General features: G+C 42.6%; 1 protein-coding gene across 1 annotated transcript in view; it reads left to right on the top strand.

Annotated features, from left to right (window-relative positions):
* Window positions 1-1,619: 1,619 nt before the first annotated feature.
* Window positions 1,620-23,010, top strand: part of GTF3C6 (general transcription factor IIIC subunit 6) — a gene marked incomplete at its 3' end in the record, with an annotated part of 36,040 nt that continues 14,649 nt past the window's right edge. The window contains exons 1-5 of the mRNA XM_082256297.1: window positions 1,620-1,685; window positions 12,281-12,370; window positions 14,743-14,823; window positions 20,444-20,507; window positions 20,617-20,661. Coding sequence (XP_082112423.1) covers window positions 1,644-1,685; window positions 12,281-12,370; window positions 14,743-14,823; window positions 20,444-20,507; window positions 20,617-20,661 — 322 coding nt within the window. The 5' untranslated portion in view covers window positions 1,620-1,643. The remainder of the gene's footprint in view (window positions 1,686-12,280; window positions 12,371-14,742; window positions 14,824-20,443; window positions 20,508-20,616; window positions 20,662-23,010) is intronic.

The raw sequence follows: 23,010 nt of genomic DNA, 5'->3' as shown, positions 1-23,010 counted from the left end.
GTACATTTTGTAAATAAGTAATTTTTCCTCCTTCACTGATGTGCGCTGATGAGGTGGCACTGATGAGGTGACACTTATGGGCACTGATGAGGCGACACTGAAGAGAAGGCACTAATATACCGCATTGATATGCAGCACTGATAGGCAGCACTGGTGGGCACTGATGGGCAGCACAGATGAGCAGGCACTGACTAGCATCAGAAATGGGCACTGATTGGGGTTACTTATTGGTGTCACTGATGGGCAATGTTGGGGCTTTACTGTAATCAGGGGACTGATGAGTGCACAAGAGTGGCTGTTTTAGGGCACCGTTACATGATGTTGTCCTAGAACAAAAGCCCCACTGCTCTGCCATCATTTGACAGTGGGTAGATGTCCTCCCATTCTCGCACCGCTGGTGTGCCCCAGGAGAGAAGGGTAAAGGGCCAATCACAGCGGGCCCTTCAGCCAATGACAGCTGATCACAGAAGTAAACAGAAGCCGGTTACCGTTACGCTGTCAGCGTGAAGAAAAGAAGAAAGCCCTTAGCCGACTTCTTTTAGAGGGACATCAGTCCCCTAAGTGCCCACCAGTGCTGCTAATCAGTGCCCACCAGTGCGGCCAGTGCCTCATCATTAGTGCCCCCTGATCAGTGCCCACCAGTGCCAACTATTAGTTCTACCTATGAGTGCCATCTCTCTGTGCCACCTACCAGTGCCCCCTTATCAGTGCCACATCATCAGTGCAACCTATCAGTGCAGCCTACCAGTGCCACCTCATCAGTGTCCATCAGTGAAGGAGAAAATGTACCTGTTTGCAAAATTTGATAACAATATTTGAAAAATGATTTATTCTTCAAAATGTTGTCTTTTTTTGTTTATCAAAAAAAAAAACACAGCAGTGATTAAATACCACCATAATGAAGCTCTATTTGTGTGGGAAATAAATGATACAAATTTCATATGGGTACAGTGCTGCATGTTTGTGCAATTGTCATTCAAAGTGTGAGAGCTCTGAAAGCTGGCCAGGGCAGGAAGGGGGTACAGGTTGCCAGTAAGTAAGTGATTCAATTTTCCTGAGCTGAGTTATAGTCTCCATTTACATCCCTTGCATTACTACAAAGCACAGCACAGCGCCTCCTAGTGTTGGTGTTATGCAGTGCCATCTGTCCTGCGTGGCATCCAATGCACATTTCCAACACAAACACACCAGTATTCCAGCGCAGCATGTTCTGGTAACGTGCTGCTAGAAAATGGTGCAAACTTTTGGGCCCTTGAATAAATGTACAGGCATGAACACAACGCACCTCAGCGGTTATATGTGAACCTAGCCTGAATTGTGCCTGTGATGTATAGAGCAATGTGCGCTCAGTCACCCCTGTATGAAGAGCACCAATTCATCCCTACACACAACAAACGTCTCCCTATGGCGGGGTCATTGTAGGACGGGTCCCTTCATATCCCCAGACTGTGCCCGAATGAAAAGTATCTTATTTGTGAGAGACACCTCACTGACTTCCCCTGGCCTGTACACAACCTCACCACACTCCGCCTACCCTCAGCTTTCTCCGCCCACTCAGTGAAGAGAAGAAGCTGCATCATCCAAACCCAGCCCTCTTCCATGACCACCAATCAACCGGCGCCACGTCAGCGGAAGTTGTGCACATGTGCTCCGTCTCAGCTTCCGGAGTGGCTAGGAAGAAGGAGGTAGGTTGATATTAGTGGTGTAGTACGGTGGGAGTCGGTATGTTGCACAGTCCATGACAGACACTGGGAGGCAAGCTGACATGAGACGAGCTGTGTGTGTACAGTATATGTGAGGGTGTCCCGGGAGGACGGCGCCGTGTGTGCACCACTTATGTCTCCCCGGTGTTATTAGGGAAACAGAGAAATAGTCACTAGCGTTCCTTTTAGGATGAGGCGACTTCATCATGATGACTGTCTGCACTGTGCCTGGCACTTCTGTTGTGTAGACAGAGGAAAGCTCTCCAAAAGGAGGGAGATCCCAATATTTTTCCCTGGAACACATATCCCTGTTGGACGCTGGGCTGTGCCCTATTATACAGGAATTATACGGTGCCAGCAGTTTTTGCTGTGCTTTACACTATGAATGGAGATTGTACATTTTAAGCTCCGTTTGCAGGGAGAGGTAATGTTGAGGCTTATATATATATATATATATACACACACACACACAGTGCCTTGCGAAAGTATTCGGCCCCCTTGAACTTTGCGACCTTTTGCCACATTTCACACTTCAAACATAAAGATATAAAACTGTAATTTTTTGTGAAGAATCAACAAGTGGGACACAATCATGAAGTGGAATGAAATTTATTGGATATTTCAAACTTTTTTAACAAATAAAAAAACTGAAAAATTGGGCGTGCAAAATTATTCAGCCCCCTTAAGTTAATACTTTGTAGTGCCACCTTTTGCTGTGATTACAGCTGTAAGTCGCTTGGGGTATGTCTCTATCAGTTTTGCACATCGAGAGACTGAAATTTTTGCCCATTCCTCCTTGCAAAACAGCTCGAGCTCAGTGAGGTTGGATGGAGAGCGTTTGTGAACAGCAGTTTTCAGTTCTTTCCACAGATTCTTGATTGGATTCAGCTCTGGACTTTGGCTTGGCCATTCTAACACCTGGATATGTTTATTTGTGAACCATTCCATTGTAGATTTTGCTTTATGTTTTGGATCATTGTCTTGTTGGAGGACAAATCTCCATCCCAGTCTCAGGTCTTTTGCACACTCCATCAGGTTTTCTTCCAGAATGGTCCTGTATTTGGCTCCATCCATCTTCCCATCAATATTAACCATCTTCCCTGTCCCTGCTGAAGAAAAGCAGGCCCAAACCATGATGCTGCCACCATGTTTGACAGTGGGGATGGTGTGTTCAGGGTGATGAGCTGTGTTGCTTTTACGCCAAACATAACGTTTTTGCATTGTTGCCAAAAAGTTTGATTTTGGTTTCATCTGACCAGAGCACCTTCTTCCACATGTTTGGTGTGTCTCCCAGGTGGCTTGTGGCAAATTTTAAACAACACTTTTTATGGATATCTTTAAGAAATGGCTTTCTTCTTGCCACTCTTCCATAAAGGCCAGATTTGTGCAGTATACGACTGATTGTTGTCCTATGGACAGAGTCTCCCACCTCAGCTGTAGATCTCTGCAGTTCATCCAGAGTGATCATGGGCCTCTTGGCTGCATCTCTGATCAGTCTTCTCCTTGTATGAGCTGAAAGTTTAGAGGTACGGCCAGGTCTTCGTAGATTTGCAGTGGACTGATACTCCTTCCATTTCAATATTATCGCTTGCACAGTGCTCCTTGGGATGTTTAAAGCTTGGGAAATCTTTTTTGTATCCAAATCCGGCTTTAAACTTCTCCACAACAGTATCTCGGACCTGCCTGGTGTGTTCCTTGTTCTTCATGATGCTCTCTGAGCTTTAAACGGACCTCTGAGACTATCACAGTGCAGGTGCATTTATACGGAGACTTGATTACACACAGGTGGATTCTATTTATCATCATTACTCATTTAGGTTAACATTGGATCATTCAGAGATCCTCCCTGAACTTCTGGAGAGAGTTTGCTGCACTGAAAGTAAAGGGGCTGAATAATTTTGCACGCCCAATTTTTCAGTTTTTTATTTGTTAAAGTTTGAAATATCCAATAAATTTCGTTCCACTTCATGATTGTGTCCCACTTGTTGATTCTTCTCAAAAAATTACAGTTTTATATCTTTGTTTGAAGCCTGAAATGTGGCAAAAGGTCGCAAAGTTCAAGGGGGCTGAAGACTTTCGCAAGGCACTGTATGTATGTGTGTGTGTGTGTATATATATATAATAAAATTTTCACCCACTCCTTCCTGACCACACACCGGAATGCTACAGTTTGTTGAATGGGACTGTACACAATGCTTTGCACAACAGTAATTTTAAAGCAGAACTAAACTCCCATCCAGATTTTTAGATGTCATGGCTGAATTTTTTTTCTTATTTGTGGGGGGGGGCTGGGCTTTTTTTTTTGTGCTATCTTTAATCTGGCCAGTAACTCTGTTTTTCTTTAACTTCCTTTAGCAGAACAAGCAAACAAAGAAGAAGGTTGAGACAAATAATCTATTACTGACTGACAGGGGTGCTTACAGTGATCAATTTTTATGCATGTTAAACCTTTTATTCCAAATGGAAACATAAAATTGTTGCTTGAAGCAGAGCTAAACTCTTCAATTTAATAGCTTCAAAAAGCAGTTACATTCCTGACATGATGGGATTGCTAACTGTCACATTGCTTGTGCTCTCCACCAAGACATTAAACCATCAAATGACTGGTGTTCTAACTGATCACGTGTGCAGCACCATGGCAGTTACAGATCAAACAGACTCAGCTTCCTTGGTTGAAAAGAATAGGAGGGTTTAGTTGCGCTTTAAAAATGTGATGTTTGGAGTTCAGTTTTAATTTGTTAGTCTAGTCCAGGGGTGTCAAACTCAATTTCATCAGCATTATGGTTGCCTTCAAAGGGCTGGTTATATTTGTAGGATTAATGTCCAGAGCACTCCATGCCCCCTTACATGAGATGTCAAGAACCCCCCACCATCAGAAGTCAAGAGTCACCCACCCTTCCTTACAGCACAGTGCACCCCCTCTACCTTGTGCTGCTGCCAGGAAGAAAATGCAGGTGGATCTGGGAAGAAGTGCAGGGTCTGGTGGAGAACTAGAGGAGGGCTGGAGTCAGCTTCCAGAGTCTGCTGGATGCTGAGACCAGGGGAGGCAAAGGCAAGGTGGTGTTGCAGCTGCACAGAGAGGTACGGGATCTATAGGAGTTCTGCCCTCCTCTCTGCTGCGGACTGCTGAGAAGGGTGGGGGATGGGCGGGCAAAGATGAGCCAATCTGCAGCTGCACAGAGGAGTGCAGGATCTGGCAAAGGAGTTCTGTCCTCCCTGACTACAGGTGAGGGCAGATACAAGGTGGGGGCAGAGACAAGGGGGCTACCGCAGCTGCAGGAGAGGTGCGAGGGCCACCTGAAATGGCCTGGGGGGCCGAATTCGAGCTGTGGGCCTTGTGTTTGACACCTGTGGTCTAGTCCCTCTAAATATACTCGTACATCTAACACTACCCTCTCCTCAGATTAACAATGCAGCTGTCCAAGGATAAAATGAGTAAAACCTCTCTCTCAAAAAATAGATAGATAAACACAAATGTGAAACAGACTGCTGCACCTTAGAATTTCGGAATAAAGAAACAAATGTAGAATAAAAAAAAATGTATATATAAGCACTGCGCTGTCTTTTATCTCTGCTTCAACATAAAAGTTAAAGTGATAAAGTGAAACCATGTTACTAGAAAAGTGTCAAATTAAAACAAAGATTACATACTATCCACAAAAATAAAACAATAAATCAAAAACCACAAAACATGTCCAAACAGTTATAAAGTGTGTAATACACTAGGTGTCCTTTTATGAAACCGAGATGAGCAGTGATCCTGCTGATCGCAGCTCATTTCCAATCTTTATTGGTTTATGAAACAGAGATGATCGGGGGAGAACATGTTCTCCGCTGATCATCTCTACACATGGAGAATCTGTCATTGACAGACACAGAAATGGCCAGGTTATGAAGCTGCAATCTCCGCACTTCACTGATGATCTGGGTCAGAATTCACACTCCCAGATTCACCAGCCTGGAGGTGGTGAATCGGGGGAGAACTGAGGGGGAAAAAGGAAGATTATCGACTTCCTCCTTCCTCGTTCAGACCCCCCAACACAGTAATCGTGTCCCCCTGCCATATTTATGTGTGTATGTATGTATATATATATATATATATATATATATATATATATATATATATATATATATATATATATATATATTATATGTATATATGTATGTATATATGTGTGTGTAATATATATATATATATATATATATATATATATATATATATATATATATAAACAAAATGTATGTGTATGCAGTATATATGTGAAGTTATTTGGGAGGATTAATTATTAACATTAGTGGGGGTCGAACGCACATGTACTCAGCAGTGATAATCTATCACTGCTTTTTAAACGGTTTCTCGTACTTTAATCTCCCTTTGTCTCACGAGATTACAGGCGGCCCTTTCAATTGTACACAGATCTCGGCCGTTCTCCGAGGAAAAACTTCTCCTCTGTTCACCCTGTGAGAACTGAAGTTCACCACTTCATAAAAAGGGTGCCAGAGGTGATAGCTTTCCCAGAAGAACTGCCCAGAAGTAACGGTGAAAAAAATTCACATTTTCATAAATGGACACCTAATTCAATAGTGATTAAAACCTAATCCAGGGATAGATTAATCGTCATGTGCCAAAAAAAGTGTTTAGCAACAAAAACTGTTCATATAAATTTCCAAAATTTAATGCATTCAATTCAAAAATAGTGAATAAACAGAATCAATTATTGCTCTATTCCACACGTGCTGAAAAAAGGTGTATTCAAGCCTCTTACCAGAACTTTATGATCTCTAGATTATAGGAGATCGTGAAAAACATAGGACTCTGCATGGAAAGCAAATCCCGTCTCTGCAGCAGCTCATCCCAGATCTGGTGTGTTGGAATATGGCAACCCAGCCTCCACGCATGGAAATCTGAATGTGCAGCCCTTGAGTCAGCTATATTCCTCACTCAGTCAATGTGGTGAAACTCCTACATCAGAGAAAAGAAATGGGCTCACTGTGCAGAATATCTAGTATTAAGCCGTAAAAAATATTTTGCACTTACAAGGGAGAGAATAAAAACAAGCGATGAAAGCATAAGATCCGACTGTGGATTCAACCAGCAGATCAGCAACATAGTGATGTCACCAGTCCTATGTTACCCGACGCGTTTCCCCAAAACAGGCATCATCTGGGGTTGCAGGATGGAGCTGGGATGTCAGTCACTCATTTATAAAGCGATTGAGACATGGGAAGAGTGATGTGAAGCATGTTAACCCAGAGTCACAGTACAATGACTGCTAACTATAAACATTTCCAATTTAAATCTCATATGCAGGGGATGGGGAATAGGAAAGATCTTTCAATTACGATTGATCCAACAAACCATAAAATAATTTATATATACAAAGATATCCCACATAAAATTGAACCAACTGGGTTGCATGCTACCACTCTCGTGGTGCAGATAAGAAACTGCACTTATACAAATTATATACATGTTCTAAAATACAAAAACCTCTTGCCAAAAATTATGTAAATTTCTTTATAAAAAATAAATTAAATACAGAAAATGTTTATAAACAATCTATGTAAAACAATTAACGTACATAGCATAGTAAAGTAAGGCGAAGCTATGAGGATATGATCAACTATTATTGGTAAAAGAATGTATATCCCATTCTATATTAGGACCCCCATGGTCTGAAAGAGTTTAGGTAAAAAAAATCCAGCAGGTATCGCGTCTTGATTTCTGTCATCTAAGATTACTACCTCGCCAATGGAGATTGTATGTATTTTTATTTCCCAACTACTGCCAAAGAGGAGGGTTCTTTTATGTTTCTAAAGCAAAATTCTTGTAAAGGCTATGTTCCTTAAAACCTTTATGTATATTGGTTAAATGTTCACCTATACGGACATTTAATGCCGTGTGGTCCTGCCAACATATTGGTAACCACATGTACATGTTAGTAAATAACTCCTTTAGTACTACAGGTGATTAAATCATGAACTTTGTATGTTTTATTAGTGGAGCTAGAAGTAAATGATGTGGTCTGTATTGTCTTGGAGGTTTTACACACTGTACATCTTCTACAGGGGAAAAAAAAAAAACATTCAAATTGGCAAACATCTTTGGTTTTGCAGGTATATCTATTACATTAGGTGCTAAAATGTCTCTTAAAGTCTGTGATTTTCTAAAAATCACTTTAGGTCATTCTGGAAGAGCCAGTCCCAGAACCTTATCTTTTAGGACTCGCCAATGTTTTCTAAAAAGATTCATGACCCAATTGTATGGACTAGAAAATGTTGTGAGAAAAGCCCATAGGAATGATCAGATGTTTCTCTAGCTCTAGGGACTAGAAGTGTTTGTTCTAATTCAGCAACTGTATTCAATTCTTGATACAATTTATCTAAAGAGTCCTTTCTGGAGAAATCTTTCAGCAGGTTTACTTGTATTGCATAATCTTCCCGTTTTGTGCAATTGCGACGTAACCTTCGAAATTGCATGGGGTGGTGGCAGCTGTCATGAGGTATAAACCCATTTGTATCCATATTTTTAAAAAAAGGTCTCCTTTGCTCGTTCTCGTTCTCTTTTGCTCGTTCTCGTTCTCTTTATTTAGAGATTCATCGTCCCCTTTTCATATAAAGAAGGCGTACTCAATAAAGCGTTGCCAAAATTGTAAATGGGAAGCACTATTCACATGTATATTTAGCTCCTCCCACAGCAACATGAATAAGTTGGCGAGGCTGGGAGCAAATGTTGCTCCCATAGCTACGCCAATATGCTGTTGGTAGAACTCTACCCCAAAGTAAAATTATGTTCCATACTGAACTGTAATAGTTCCAGTATGAAACCCCTTTGTACAGGGGGGAGGGGGGACAGTATAATTTTTCTCCAGAAAGTATTTTGCAGCATGATAACCCTTAGCATGTGGAATAATACTTTATAGAGAAGAGACGTCTGCTATTACCAAGAAGATCTCTCCCTCTATAGTAATATGAGATAATTGATTTGTGTCTTTTAAAAAAAGCTGGTGTGTTACTAACTAAAGGCTGTAGAAAGACATCTATATATTTCCCAATATGTGATAGAGTGAGGGGATCTATACCACTCACAATTGGTTTACCTGATGGTATATAGTAAGACTCTTATGAACCTTGGGGGATAATATATAATATAGATAATATATAATGGGATAATGAGGGGCCAGAGGTACCAAAAAAATAGTTTTTATTCACATGTCCCCTAAGAAATCCCTCATGTATGATCTTATCCAACTTTCGTTTATATCCTAATGTAGGGTCTTTCCTAAGGATTTCATAAGTATTCCTATCAGACAATAAGTTTATTTTTCCTCAAGATAATCCTCTTTATTTAGAACAATTTCCCCGCCTTTATCAGCGGGTCTTATGATTAAATTATTTTGATTGTATAAAGATTATATGCCTATGCGTAATATGATTATTTGATCTTTTAGGACCAAACGTTTAAATATTGCTGTGTTGGGACTTGGATTCCCTGGGGGAATAAAAAGGGAAGCATTCCGCAACCCTGTATGCCTAACCTCAGCCTTTCTCTTCAAATCTATTCTCCTTTCTCCCGATTTAGATAAAAATTGCCCCTTGATACTGAGTTTGCATATAGATTTCTGTACATCAATAAAAGTTTGAAATGTATTCAGTGGTCTGCTTGGTGCATATTTAAGTCCTTTATTTTAAATGGATTTCTCCAGGTTAGTCAATTCAACGCCAATCCAAATGCCTGCAACATTAAAATAATGAAACCAGTTATTGAGATCTTCTTCTCCCTGATCAGGGTATACTTGCCACCTGAGGCTCCTGGGATCATTTTTGCTGCAATATAATGTTTGAGGAATGCAATATTCCGAACAGTATGTAATTCTGCCACCATCAAGAATTGAATACAGTTGCTGAATTAGATCAACAAACACTTCTAGTCCCTAGAGCTAGAGAAACATCTGATAATTCCTATGAATGGGCTTTTCTCACAACATTTTCTAGTCCATACTATTGGGTCATGAATCTTTTTAAAAAACATTGGCGAGTCCTAAAAGAAAAGGTTCTGGGACTGGCTCTTCCAGAAAATTGATGAAAAATTCGATTTTTTTTTTTTTTTTTTTTTTTTTTTTTTTTTTAATTATTTTTATTGGGAATGTTTTTTATAGCAGTGTTAAAAAAAAAATTATATTATATAATTTTTTTTTTTTCCACAATTGTCGCTCTTTTTGTATTTGGTTACAGCGTTGCACGACCACGCAATTGTCAGTTAAAGTAACGCAGTGCTGTATTGCAAAAAAATTAAGTCCAGCCTGAAGCAGGACTTAATTTTCTGACACAAGTTCCACTTTTAGGATTGGTAAATGTAATGTATTAAAAACATGCTTTGGGGTTTAATACACCTCTAGTGTTACAGCCCTGGGGACTTTTGCATTTGGTTATGTTTTTTTCCCTATGCATAAAAATATTTACCTGTGAAAGGCATATTAGATACAGCCATAAAGAAGTTTTTAATTTCGTAGGGTTGTTCCATCAAAGAACCAAAAATATCTATGAAGCTGCTGCCATCTTGTGGCCAAAAAGCAGCAGTAATATAGTACAGGCAGTCCTCGGGTTACAAACAAGATAGGGTCTGTAGGTTTGTTCTTAAGTTGAATTTGTAAGTTGGAACAGGTACATTTTTTAAGTTTAGCTCCAGCCAAAAAAATACGTTTTTAAGCTTTTTGGATAGCATAGGGAAGGGTTAACACCCCTGTAATGTTTTTCAGTCTGTGCCCCTATTCTGAAGATGTCACCTCACTTTCTGTCTCTGTGACAATTGGGTTTTGAAAATTTTGGGTTGTTGTGGAAACAAGGATTAGTGATAAAGCTTCAGTGGAGACACCTTTTTCCCATGAGAACTCTTACAGAAGTGAAGGAGGGAAGGGTCCTAGGGGTAGATTTCCTCTCACTTCCGGTTGCCTCCCTCCGTTTTTAAGTCGGAGTTGTTTGTAAGTCGAATGTTTGTAACCCGTGGACCGCCTGTAAAAGTAAACCATAGCAATGAAGTTATTTGCCCCATTTTAGTCTTTTATAGTCGAACTCCCAAGGATTTTTTTTTAGATCACCTTCTCTCATATTTGAAGAAAACCTATTACTAGCTTCTGCTTACCTTCTGCAGGCTCCATTGCTGTCCCCAACTTCCTGGGGTGATAAAAAGCTGCATCTCTGCTTTAAAAATACCATTGGAAGCATTTTGATATAGCAGAACTTTACCCATAACAGTTTGATAATAATTAATGTTCTTTAACAAAAGAACATGCAATCCACATGAATAATGCTACCGGAATTTGCTTGTGATGTAACTTGCCTCCAGCATTGCTCAAACTATCTTTCACTTCTTCAATTGAAACTGTCACTGGTGATTACATTGGCAGTCAGTTCCCCTCAGTGTCAGATTGCCCTTGGCACTATTGCAGTCTCATTATAATTCACTTACAACCGCCACTGGTAGTATAAAAATATATAAAAATTCCAGTGTATATACCTAAAGCCCCGTACACACGTACTGATTGTCGGCCGAATATTTACGGCCGATTGTAGGCTTGTTAGTATGATGCTTCCAACAGCGCATTTTCGGCCGAACAGAATCTGTCGTGCAGGCATTAAAATTTTTGTAGGCCAACACCAGAACGGCCGATTGTTCGCCAGTCAGTACAGATTTCGGCCGACAAGACAGCAGATTTGCAAGACTGGGCATGCTCAGAAAAGAAAAAAGACAAGGAAAGTTATCCATCACATGACATCACTTCTGCAGTCGGCTGTTGTTGCCCGACAAAACTTGTGTGCAGTCTTTTGCAGTTTTCAACAGACACGACAGCCCTGGACAAAAGACGGCCGATCGTTCGGCCGACGATCAGTACGTGTGTACGGGGCTATAGTTTGTTGGCGCTCCTAACTTTTACTCAAACCAATAAATATACACCTATTTTGAGAGTTTTTAATCAGACATGTACTGTAGCCGAATACATTTTGGACAAAATGTATGAAGACATTCGATTTTTTTTTTTTTTTTCTTTATTGGATATGTTTTGTAGCAGAAAGTAAAATATATTGTTTTTGTTTGTTTTGTTTTTTTAAAATTCTGGCTTTTTTCATTTTATATCGCAAAAAATAAAAAACCCAGTGGTGATCAAATACCAGCAAAAGAAAGCACCATTTGTTTGAAAGAAAAAATGATTTTAAATTTAGTTTGGGTACAACATTGCATGACCATGCAAATATCAGTTAAATTAGCGCAGTGTGAAATAGCAAGAAATGGCCTGGTCATGAAGGGGGTAAAATCCTCCGGAAGTCAAGTTGTTAAATAGATTAGAAAAGGCAACTGGCAGGGACTGATGCCACTCAGTCGCTAAAATGCTGTGTCTCATCAGCCCATAGGCCGGACCTGAGTGCATTTCTGGCAGATCAACAGGTGTTTTTCTGTACATGCACATTTCCTCATCTTTTATCCTTTTAAGGAACCTGCATGTATTGCAATGATTTACTGATAATCCCTGATTATTTACTGATGTTTTGTTTTTTTATTTTGGTCTGAAAAATTATAGCTGCCGAGTGCTTCTTCCAACATGTCCTCCAAAAGTCTTGTGAACACCGACGTACCCAGGCATGACAGCGAAGATGAATACGAGGAGGAGGTAAGAGATGACCAGTCGCGCTGGTTATGTTTAAAAAAACATTAAACTTTTAAAGTGAATTTCTGTGTTACTACAGTTCTAGAATAAAGTGAACTTTTGTTGCCCTGCAGTATCATACTGGAAATCCTTTGATTTCCTACTTGGCCTGCACTCTTCTTTGCAGCTCTCAAGATCCACCATTTAAATACTATAGAATATTTTGGAAGTGTGGGTACACAGGGCTGTTGACATTCTGAAAATAATTGACTTTAGTTTTGGTACTTCGAGTCCCTTAACTGCAATAAGCATGCAGGGCATGAAGTCATAACCCCTTAATTGCTTACTTATTGCAGTTTAGGTCCCGTTTACTATTTTGCGATCCATAAATGCATGTGGTGTTAAAGCAGCCAATTGATATCTCTGAGCTGCCAGTGCATCAAACATCCTAAAAATTGGATGTGCCACAAAATGTTATAATGAAGCACAACACACTATGGTGCATTTTGGTGTACTGCAACTTGCTGCAACCATGGTGTTAGGGTGCCTTTCAAAATAAATAGCAACGCATGTGACATGCTTTTACCGCAGCACATTTTTCTAAATGGTCCCTCAAAGACTTATCAAGTAGGAATGACAGTACCCACATTTCACATTTTCTCCTGGCTGGTTTGCTTGTAAATACACTTTATAATATTTAGCACAGGGAATGACCACTTCATTCATTGCTAATTTCCTGACAAATCATATCATTTGCACTGCTATGTCTTTCACAGTTTTTTCTTAGTCTGTAATTAAAAACACTTAAGCCCCGGAAGATTTTACCCCCTTCCTGACCAGGGCCTATTTTGCGATTCGGCACTGCGTTAATGTAACGCACAATTGGGCGGTCGTGCGATGCTGTACCTAAAACTAATTTCACGTCCTTTTTTTCCCACAAACAGAGCTTTCTTTTGGTGGTATTTGATCACCTGTGCGACTTTTTTTTTTTTTCCCTTGCGCTATAAACAAAAAAAAGAGCGTCAATTTTGCAAAAATAACAATATTTTTCACATTTTTTTTATATGAAATTCCCAAAAAAATAAATGTAAAAAATCTAAATTTTTTTTTAACATTTTAGGCCAATTTGTTTTCTGCTACATATTTTTGGTAAAAAAAATCGCAAAAAGCGTATTTTGATTGGTTTGCGCAAAAGTTATTGCGTTTACTAACTAAGGGAAAGATTTTTGTCTTTCTTTCTTTTTTTTTTTTTTGTTTTTTTTGTTTTTTTTGCAGGACTGCGACATTGCAGTGGACAGATCGGACCCTTGACTGACATTTTTGACACTTTTTTGGGGTTACCAGTGACATTACTACAGTAATCAGTGCTATACATATGCACTGTTACTGTAAAAATGACACTGGGAGGGAAGGGGTTAACTTTATTGGAGAGGGAGAGGTTAAGTGTGTCCCTAGGGGCGTGTTTCTAACTGTGATTGGCTGTGGCTACTAGTTTAAGAACAGAGATCAACGGTCCTACATAGTAGAACCGTGTGATCTCCATTCTTACACAGGGGAGAATGACAGGCGGCTGTGTTTACATTAGCCGCCTGCCTTGCTCCCGCTCTAATGGACGATCGCGAGTGCCCGGCGGACATCGGGTCCACCGGGCACACGCGCGGGGGGGGGGTCCGTGAGCGAGCCTCCGGCTGCGCGCGCTCACTCACTCCCTAGAGCCTCACAGGCTAGCGACGTAGACCTACGTCGCTTTGCCTGTGAGGGGCTGACTGCTCACGTAAATATACTGTAAGGCTCCTTTCACACGGCCGCTCCGTGTGAAAGGTCCGCTGCGGGACTTTTTTTTTTTCCACGGAGCGGATGACATTTCTGTCATCCGCTCCATGTGCCCGCATATCATCCCATCCGTTTGCGGATGATATGCGGACATAATGTATGTCTATGGCACTGCGGATGTCAGCGGATGACACCGCTGACATCCGATTTTCCTTCCTTTCCGTTTTTTACACGGAAGGAAAAATAGGGTTCTGTTCCGTTCGTAAAAACGGAACAGAACTGACAGAAGGAAAATCGGGTGTCAGCGGATGGTATTCCGCTGACATCCGCAGTGCCATTCACTTACATTGATGTCCGCAAATCATCCGCAAAAAAATAGGATGATTTGCGGACACACGGAAAGCAGCGGAGCGGCCGTGTGAAAGGACCCTAAGTGGTCGGAAAGCAGTTAAGAACCAGAATGCAGCATGCAAAGTCTGTAGTTTTCTGGGTTAAAAGCTGTGACCATATTGAGTTAGCATGACATCTAGTATCTTCAAAAAGAGGTGGTGTTTTCTTCAAAAAATTGTTGTATATTAGTTGTTAATTAGGTATTGTTTTAAAATCAAGTTTTCATGTTTCAGGAACATTTGGTGTCAGTGGAGTTGACAGGAATTATCGATTCAGACATTTTGGAAAAATGCAACAACAAATGTAAAATTTTGGTAAGATATTTGTGGGCTAGGAAAAAATGTATTTACATCTTTGTAAATTAATGTGTGTATTTGCTGTTAAGTGAGAATTTTGTTTAACTATAATAAAATAATTTGTTTTTATTTAAAAAAAATAAATCAAGTCTGTGTATGATTAGTTTTTTGCTAAACGGGTATTACTGATCAGCAAGATAACATGTTAAATAAAATCATTCATTTAACCATCATTTGACCATCCGCAAGGCGGGAGCTCTCTCTTTCTGGGTGGATGACATATATTTTCCCCAGAATGAGCTTCTCTGCGGCGCGATGTGTCACCTGCTGTGTCCACGAGAGGCAGACAATGACAGATCAGTGTACCGGCCCGCTGCCGACACCATGTAATTGCTGTAATGGCTCAACTAGGTACAAATTTGGGACACTTGGGGAAAAATGTCGCCTAGCGCTGTCTTGGCGCCGGCTGAAGGCCGACCAACGCTTACTAGCGCTTGTTAATCTGACTTGCGGTCTGTGGGTTTAAACTTGACTTTTGCTACTTCTCACAGCTCAAAAGTCCTTTACACTGCTCCCTGTATTCTTCACTGACTGAGGTAGCTACTTGCAATATTGCTGCAACACTTAACACTTTACACTTTAGGGCCCAACCACTGGCACCCCCTTTACTCTTCAGGGTTATTACTGGCACCCCCTTTACTATAATCCTAGACCGGTTAGCTAGCTCCTGGATCCCTCTGACCTTCTCCAGAGTGGTCCCCTCTGCTAGGCAGACCCCCAGGGGCAGTTTGCAGTACTCACAACTCAGAATGCTTTCCTGAAACTCGACCCCCAATGCTCCGCTAGTCCTCAGCACACCTGGATCCTCACTGCAGCTCAGCTCAGCCCTGTGTCCACTCAGGCCGGCCGCCTAGGACACCCGATTCTTCCTGACTGGAGGAGAGACAGCCGTCGCCTCCCTCCTGGGACTCTGCTTCCCGCCAAAGACATCTGTCATGTGCTCCCCACAGACTTGTATCCCCTCCCAGAATGCTGTGCGGCAGAATCTGCCCTTCCAGGATGGATATAAGCCCTGGTGTGCTATTGGTCAGGTTTCCTCCACTGCCCAACGAGAGCCCTCATTGGGACACAGTGGGGAGACTCCCCAACACAACAGGCACACCTGGGAACACATGCCAGCCTAGCTGAAAATATGGCCCTGCTGATAAGCAAACAAGGCCCACTATACTTTTACTTAGCACCTATATTGGAGGGTGCTACATCTGTGTAGTCCGGCAGTCATGTTTTCGGAGTTTCCCATTGAAATCAATGTTTTCTTGTAGCCTGTGGAACAGTAATGCAGCGTTGAGCCTCTAGTGGTGGTGTCCGTGTTTCCTCCTTCTCTCTGATCTCTGCATGGCAAGCAGCTTGGCGCTCTGCATCCTTTCCTAAGTTGGTGGTGGTGAGTCCCTGCGGGGTACAGCTCCCTCTTTCTGCTGTAGCCACACCACTGGCGCGCTGGGACTTGTAGTACTTCCGCTGCAGCGGTGAAGGGGGTTTTTCTTGCACTTTTTTCACAATATTGCTGGCGGCCTCCAGGTTAACCATAGTCCCTGGAGCACGTGTCACCACCTGACCCACTCTATGAAGCTGTGGGTCCCTCTGGGTCTCATTCTGCCCTGGCTACTATGACGGTGGTCCTGCAGTCATTAGTGTCAAAAGTAGATATGGCCATTTCAAAGCAGCCTAGCAAGAAGGGCCCTCCGCCTTCACCTGTCTCCTCTGCCTCATCAAATTCTGAGGTGGATCAGGCCGCCACAGACGAGAGTCAACCCACCGGGTCTGTGTCCACGCACCCTGAGTGCTCTGATAGTGAAGATGAATCCTCTTCCACTGTAGCTGCACATGAAAAGGCGTTTGTCGAGGGACTGATTGTATCAGTGCGGGAAACTGTAAAATTGGAAGACCCAGCTAATGCTGCGTTGGTGCAATTTGGTACCCGCAGACCATCCAAGGTGACTAAGGATTTCCCCTTTCCTGCCTATTTCGACGAGATTGTCGCAAATCAGTGGGGATCCCCAAAACGCATGGTTGGGATACCGAAGCATTTCACTAGGAGGTATCCTTTTGGAGAGTCCCTTTTGAAGAAACGGACAGTTCCACTGGTGGTGGATTCTCAGGTTTCCAGATTGAATAAAGCCACGGTTCTTCCGGTGGAGGATTCCCTGTCTTTTAAAGACCCGGTGGACAAGAGAACTGATGCTCTGGCCTGATACCTTTTTACACCGTGGCAGGTTCAATGCTGAGGCTTGTGTTTGCCATCACCTTGGTCTCCCAGACCTTAACGGATTGGGCAAAGCTTCTGTGCCAGGATTTGAAAGGGGGTCAACATCCTCCTGAGCTGGTGGATCAGTTAATACAGGGGCTACAATATATCTGTGATGCCTCTCTGAATGCGGCCCCTTTAGCCTGCAGAGTGTGTGTGACAGCTGTGACACTTCGCGGCATGATTTGGCTGAAACGCTGGTCTTCGGACCAGGCTTCCAAAAAGGTGTTGACTGATCTCCCTATCCTAGGAGACTGCCTGTTTGGAGCTTCTATGGAAGAGATTATTAAAGGTCTTACAGGAGGTCAGCAAAGAGCCTTGTCGTAAAGGTGGTCCTTTCTTCTCTGCTCACAAACAGCCCTTTCGTCCCGCTGGCTTGCAGGACAAGGGACAAAAGTCCACCCGTAACTTCGTGAGAGGTTCCAAGAGGCCGGGCTGGTAAGTCAAAAGCGGGTTCCACTGGTTCTGCAGACAAGCTCTCCTCTACCTGAAGGGGTGCCCTCACCCGTATCTGGGTTGGAGGAACGTCTTTGTTTATTTCACAACCCGTGGACCGCTCTTATTCAAGACAAATGGATCCACGAGTTGATTTGGTCGCAAGGTTTTGCAGGCTGCTGTTGCAGAGGCTCCTGCCTCTTGAGGGTGTATTCTTTCTGGTTGGTGAGCTCCAGTTGTTCCTGGTTTACCTGGTTGGCTATGTTTAGCCCTTTTTGGGAATTATGTACATTGCTGTGTAGGGATGCACCGAATATTCGGCGGCCGAACATTATTCGGCCGAAAATAGAGAAAATGGCACTTTCGGCGTTCGGCCGAATAAGTCAAAAGGCCGAATAATTTTGAGCCGAACAATGTCAGCTTCCGCCCTGACCGCTCACCTTCCTCATTGCGGCTCGCGGCTCCCTTCTCACACGCCGCCGGTGTCCTGTCCGGCCGCAAGTAGGGGGTGTGACGTCACGCGCGCGTCCCGCCCCCTGCTCCTGACTGCGGCTCCTTCACACTAGGTCCACGCCCCGCCCCCCTGTTCGCAGCTTTTGGCTCTGGCTGCAGTTCAGGTATGTGATGTGGAGCTGAGCACATTTGGGGGAGAATACGGTAGCTGGCAGCTGCACAAGCATTAGTGTGCAGACTGCCATATGTTGTTGCCACTTGCCATGCTCATTACATTAGAGTGCCCTATAAAGTGTCCCTTAAAAAAAAAAAAAGAAAAAAAATGTGCCCAACAGAGTGCTCCCTTGACATAAAATGTGGCCATCAGCGTGCCCCTTATTTTATGCTAAGGGACATGCTGATGAGCATATTTTATGTTAAGGGGCACTCTGATGGGCATATTTTATTTTAAGGGGCACGCTAATGGGCATATTTTATGTTAAGAGCAACGCTGATTTAAATGTTTTGTTTTGCCCATCAGAGTGCCCCCTAACATAAAATGTGCCCATCAGCGTGCCCCCTAACATAAAATGTGCCCATCAGCGTGCCCCCTAAAAATTGGCAAAATGAATGGAAAAAATGCGAAACACCACGTTCGGTATTCGGCCTTCGACCAAGCATTTCATTATTATTCGGCTTCGGCCAAGAATTTCATTTCGGTGCATCCCTATTGCTGTGTTTTTCCCACCCTTTACTGCTAATACTGTTTACCTAATACTGCTTTGGAACGTCCCAAGGGTCAAAGAAGATATGGAGCTGTGTCAGTCAATGAACGAAAGCGAAGAGAAAACCGTGAAATCCTTTTCTAAGATGTTCATTGACGGACACAGTACCCACCCCTCTGTTGAGTTGGGTTATCTATTCTTCTGACACTGCCTGTTACAAACTGAAGTCCTATAGCAGGAAGTGGGACGTATACCCCCTAGGACTGCCCTAGGGGCGTAATCAAATTTTGTTTGTCTAGTCCTACTCCTATGGATAGCAGCATAACCCAAGGGTCAAAGAAGATACGGAGCTGTGTCTGTCAATGAACATCAGAGAAAAAGATTTTACGGTAAGACAAAAATCAATTTTTTTTGGCGATGTACAGAGGAGGTGAGCACTTTTTAGGATTTTGTTGACAACAGTAAACCAACAGGCTGAGGTGTATAATAGATAAGGAGCTAGGTTTTTTTTTTTTTTTACAGATTTACCCCGGCGAGGGTGAGTATTTGGTTACAAATCCCTATCAAAAAAAGGCTGCAAGTGTGACTAGGACCAGAAGATATGTAATAACTTGCCCTACACTTGTTGACATCTCCAGCAGGTTGGGGAACCAGTGGGCAATGTAAAATTGTAGGTACTCTGTAACACCTAGTAAGTAATTTGTAACTGGATTCTTAGAGATGGAAGACCTATTTGCAAACGGTAAAATGTAATCCTTTTCCTCCGACGTGAGGGTTTGGCCTAGGTTCCTTTGTTGTACCATTTTGAAGAGACATTTTTAGCTGTTAATGGTAAAATACAGAGTATATAAACTTCAGGACATTACTTCAATTTTGCAGCTTGTCAGTCCTTAAATGGTTGGGCCAGATTTGTTTTTTTATTTTAAGGCTTTTTCCTTTATTTTCACCTGGTCACGATGCCAGTAACACACTCCTTGTCCTAGGTTGACAAAGTTCACTCCTTGTACTGCATCTGTGGAGGAGCAGCATGGTCACTCTCTGCACTATGGAACACCAATCCCTCCCCATAACATAGGGGAAAGGTGTTCTGTAGTTCCCAGAGGATAAATGGTGAATGCTGATAACAGTGCTTTTAGATTTCAGTGCAGCACATGAAATTAAAGCCGGCCACATGGATCGAAATTCATCCGGTTTAGCAAGGGCCAGCTGAGATTTGATCAATGTACGGGTGGGCAGATTGTACCCAAGTCAGTCATCCATCCATCCATCCATCCATCGACTTTGGTACAACCAGCCTGTAGGATTTTTTACATCTGATTACTGTCAGTAGCTATAGCTGTTAGTAGTATTTGTGTTCTGCTGGCCAGGAAGGCTCCCCACACCAAAACGCACACTTGATTAGTAGCTGGATCAACGGGTATTTTTTTGCACTATGCAAGCAGGTGAAACAAATCCCTTTCAATATTAGATGGAAAGGGAGCAAATAAGAGAAGTTCATTGCTGGGATTTTACATATACTTTAAACTCTCTGTATCTTGTTGTTTTTTTTTTTGGTAAGTATGCAGGCTTTTGTACACAATATTGTCTTATCCAACAATAAAAAACGCCCTCTTATCTTTGTCTCCCAACTAAAAGATCTTACACCTCAGGGAAATGCAGGTCATGGTATTGACATACTTTACATAAAATAGTGTCTGCTACATTTTTCTCTTTTTTTTTTTTTTTCTTTCTTTTCATTCAGGGGATCAACACAGAGAAGCCCTTTTTACAAGTTGACAAATATGTGTTTGCAGGAGAATATGAAGGTAAAATTCTAGTTGTGCTTGTCTGTAGTCCATTTTTTCTGTGCACTAGCAGGCTTTGTTGTAGTTTAATGCTAGTATTATACCTTGTTTGTTTTTTGTTTTTTTCTAGATGCTTTGGGCACTTGTGTTATCTTTGAAGAAATTTTGGACCATGGTACGTTTAAACCATAGTTTTATTTACCTAGCTTTATACGATGTGCGTTGTTGTGAGGCAATAGATTGCTTGCCTATAACATTCTGTGACAGAGTCTGGGTGAACATGGTACAAAGTGGTGGGATGGGAAATTTGCTGCCAAGAATACGGATTGAAGTGGTCGTTGGCTACAAGGGAGTCTGTTGAAGAATTGAGGTCAGGCCTGTTTTAAGAGGCTGAATGTAAGATTTTGCTTTTGGGCCTGGAGTTTGGATGGTGGAAGGGTTTGGGTGGGCTACAGCTTGGCCGCCTTGGTTCACAAATCCACCTGCCAGGATGCCCAGCTCAGTGGCTGGAAACACACAGGTGAGGAAGCTGCCTGATGCTAATAGATCGTGGTTTTGCTATGTGCTGTGAAAGAAGCATTTGGAGGGTTCACCTATTAGTCTGGGACTTGTTGTGGCTAAGTTAAAGAGGCTAAGATCTTCCGAAGTAAGTAGCCTTTTTATTTTTTATTTTTTTAAGTTGAGGTTAAGCGGTTTTGTTTGGACACTTGAAAATAAATGGATAAGTTCTACCTTAAAAGAGAAGTCTGGCCAATTTTGGCTATTTTGGCCCTACTTCCCCTATGGATCACGGGAGTGCAGTTTGATCTGCACTCCTGTGACGTCACTCAGCCAGTCCAGGCTCTGGATCGATCCCGAATTTACAGTCGAGATCCACCCAGATGCTTGGACCAGCAGCTGGCTAAACCTCTCAACGAGCTGCTGGGAGACTGAGCCAGCCGCTTCCACTCCCTCCACAGCCCAGTGCTCCAGTGACAGCTGGAGGGGCTGAGCAGACACCAGTGACTGATTGCATTTTAGAAAGACTGTAATGCAGTCACCACACTTTTTTTTTTTTTTTTTTTTCTTTTCCAACACCAATAAATTATACAGTAAAATTACAGTCTCAAATTCCAATATGCTTCCAACCACACTTCAGAAGGGCTCAGACTGGCAATTCACACAGAAGATACATACCGCTATCTGCTCTGTTCCTGCAAGGCTCACACTGAACTCCTTTCAACTCTGCTCAGTGCAGGTAGGCTTCACCTACATGTTTTCATCAGGTGATGACTTTGTTAAGGGAATGTTTCAATTATAGCACGGAAGAGTTCATTTATTGTTAGTTTCTGTACATGGAAAAACTTTTGTCTATGTGGTCTGCATGTTGTTTGTTGCATATCTGCATTATGTTTTCATTCAAACTTGACTAGCTTATAGATGGCTAAGTGGGTGCTATGATGCTACACCTCAAGCTGGCTATACACTAGTAGAATTTCACTCTAAATTTTTCATCTGTGGAATGTTTTTGATTTTCTAACAATTAAGTAAAATTTTAAGCTTGTTTGCATACTGCACTGACATCCCAAAGGAGCAGGATGGAATTTTTGCTAAACAAATTTGTGAATGCTGAACAGTGAATGTGGAAATCGTTTTGAAAATTCTACTCCTGTCAAAACTGAGGCTGGGTTCACATTTAAATCGGATGCAGCTCATAGCAGGGGTCCGGTGCGTCCCTGTTCTCCATTTTCAGGGACGAATTGGGCCCCAATTTTTGCCTGAATTTGGACCCGAAACACAGCCAAAGACGCACAGGGGCCCTGTGCAATCCACTCAGCAGCCTCCACGGAGATGTGTGAACCAGCTCCATAGAGAAGTCTGGCTACACACATGGGTCTCCCTCTCCCTCTTCCTCTCCTCGCCTCTATTAAAATCAAGGATGCCTACGTTTACATTTCAATATGTGCCAGTCACCAGCAATTTCTCCACTTTGCTGTGGGAGAGGAGCATTATCAGTTTGTGACGTTACCCTTTTGTCTCGCATCTGCTCCTTGGGTCTTTATGAAAGTGTTAGCCCTGGTGCTAGCTTTGCTACGCCAACAGGGGATCGCAGTACTGGGCTACATGGACGATCTCCTGCGAGTGGAGTCTCCCTCTGCTCTGGTGGAGAACCTGGAGATCACAACACTAAATCTGCGGGAGTTTGACTGACTGGATTCTGAATTTTCAGAAGTCTGCTCTGGTTCCAGCCACAAAGCTGGACTATCTGGCCCGGACTCTGGACTCGGCCTTAGCCAAAGTGCTCCTTCCTCTGGACAAACTCCAGAAGTTACAGGCTGAAATTCACCTCCTGCTGTCCAACAAATGGCCATCCCTTCGGACTTGCATGCGGGTGCTGGGCCTGATGGTGTCTACCTTTTTTAGGCGGTTCCATTAGCCTCCGCAGTCTCTGGGCAATTTGATTCAGCTGAGTCGGGACACAAAGGAGTCCCTGATATGGTGGCTTCGTTCTCCAGCGCTTCGGCTGGGAAATTTCTTCCTCCCC

The sequence above is a fragment of the Pelophylax lessonae genome (assembly GCF_965119305.1).
Source record: "Pelophylax lessonae genome assembly, chromosome: 4".
NCBI lineage: Eukaryota > Metazoa > Chordata > Amphibia > Anura > Ranidae > Pelophylax > Pelophylax lessonae.
This window is presented reverse-complemented; position numbering and strand designations above follow the sequence as displayed.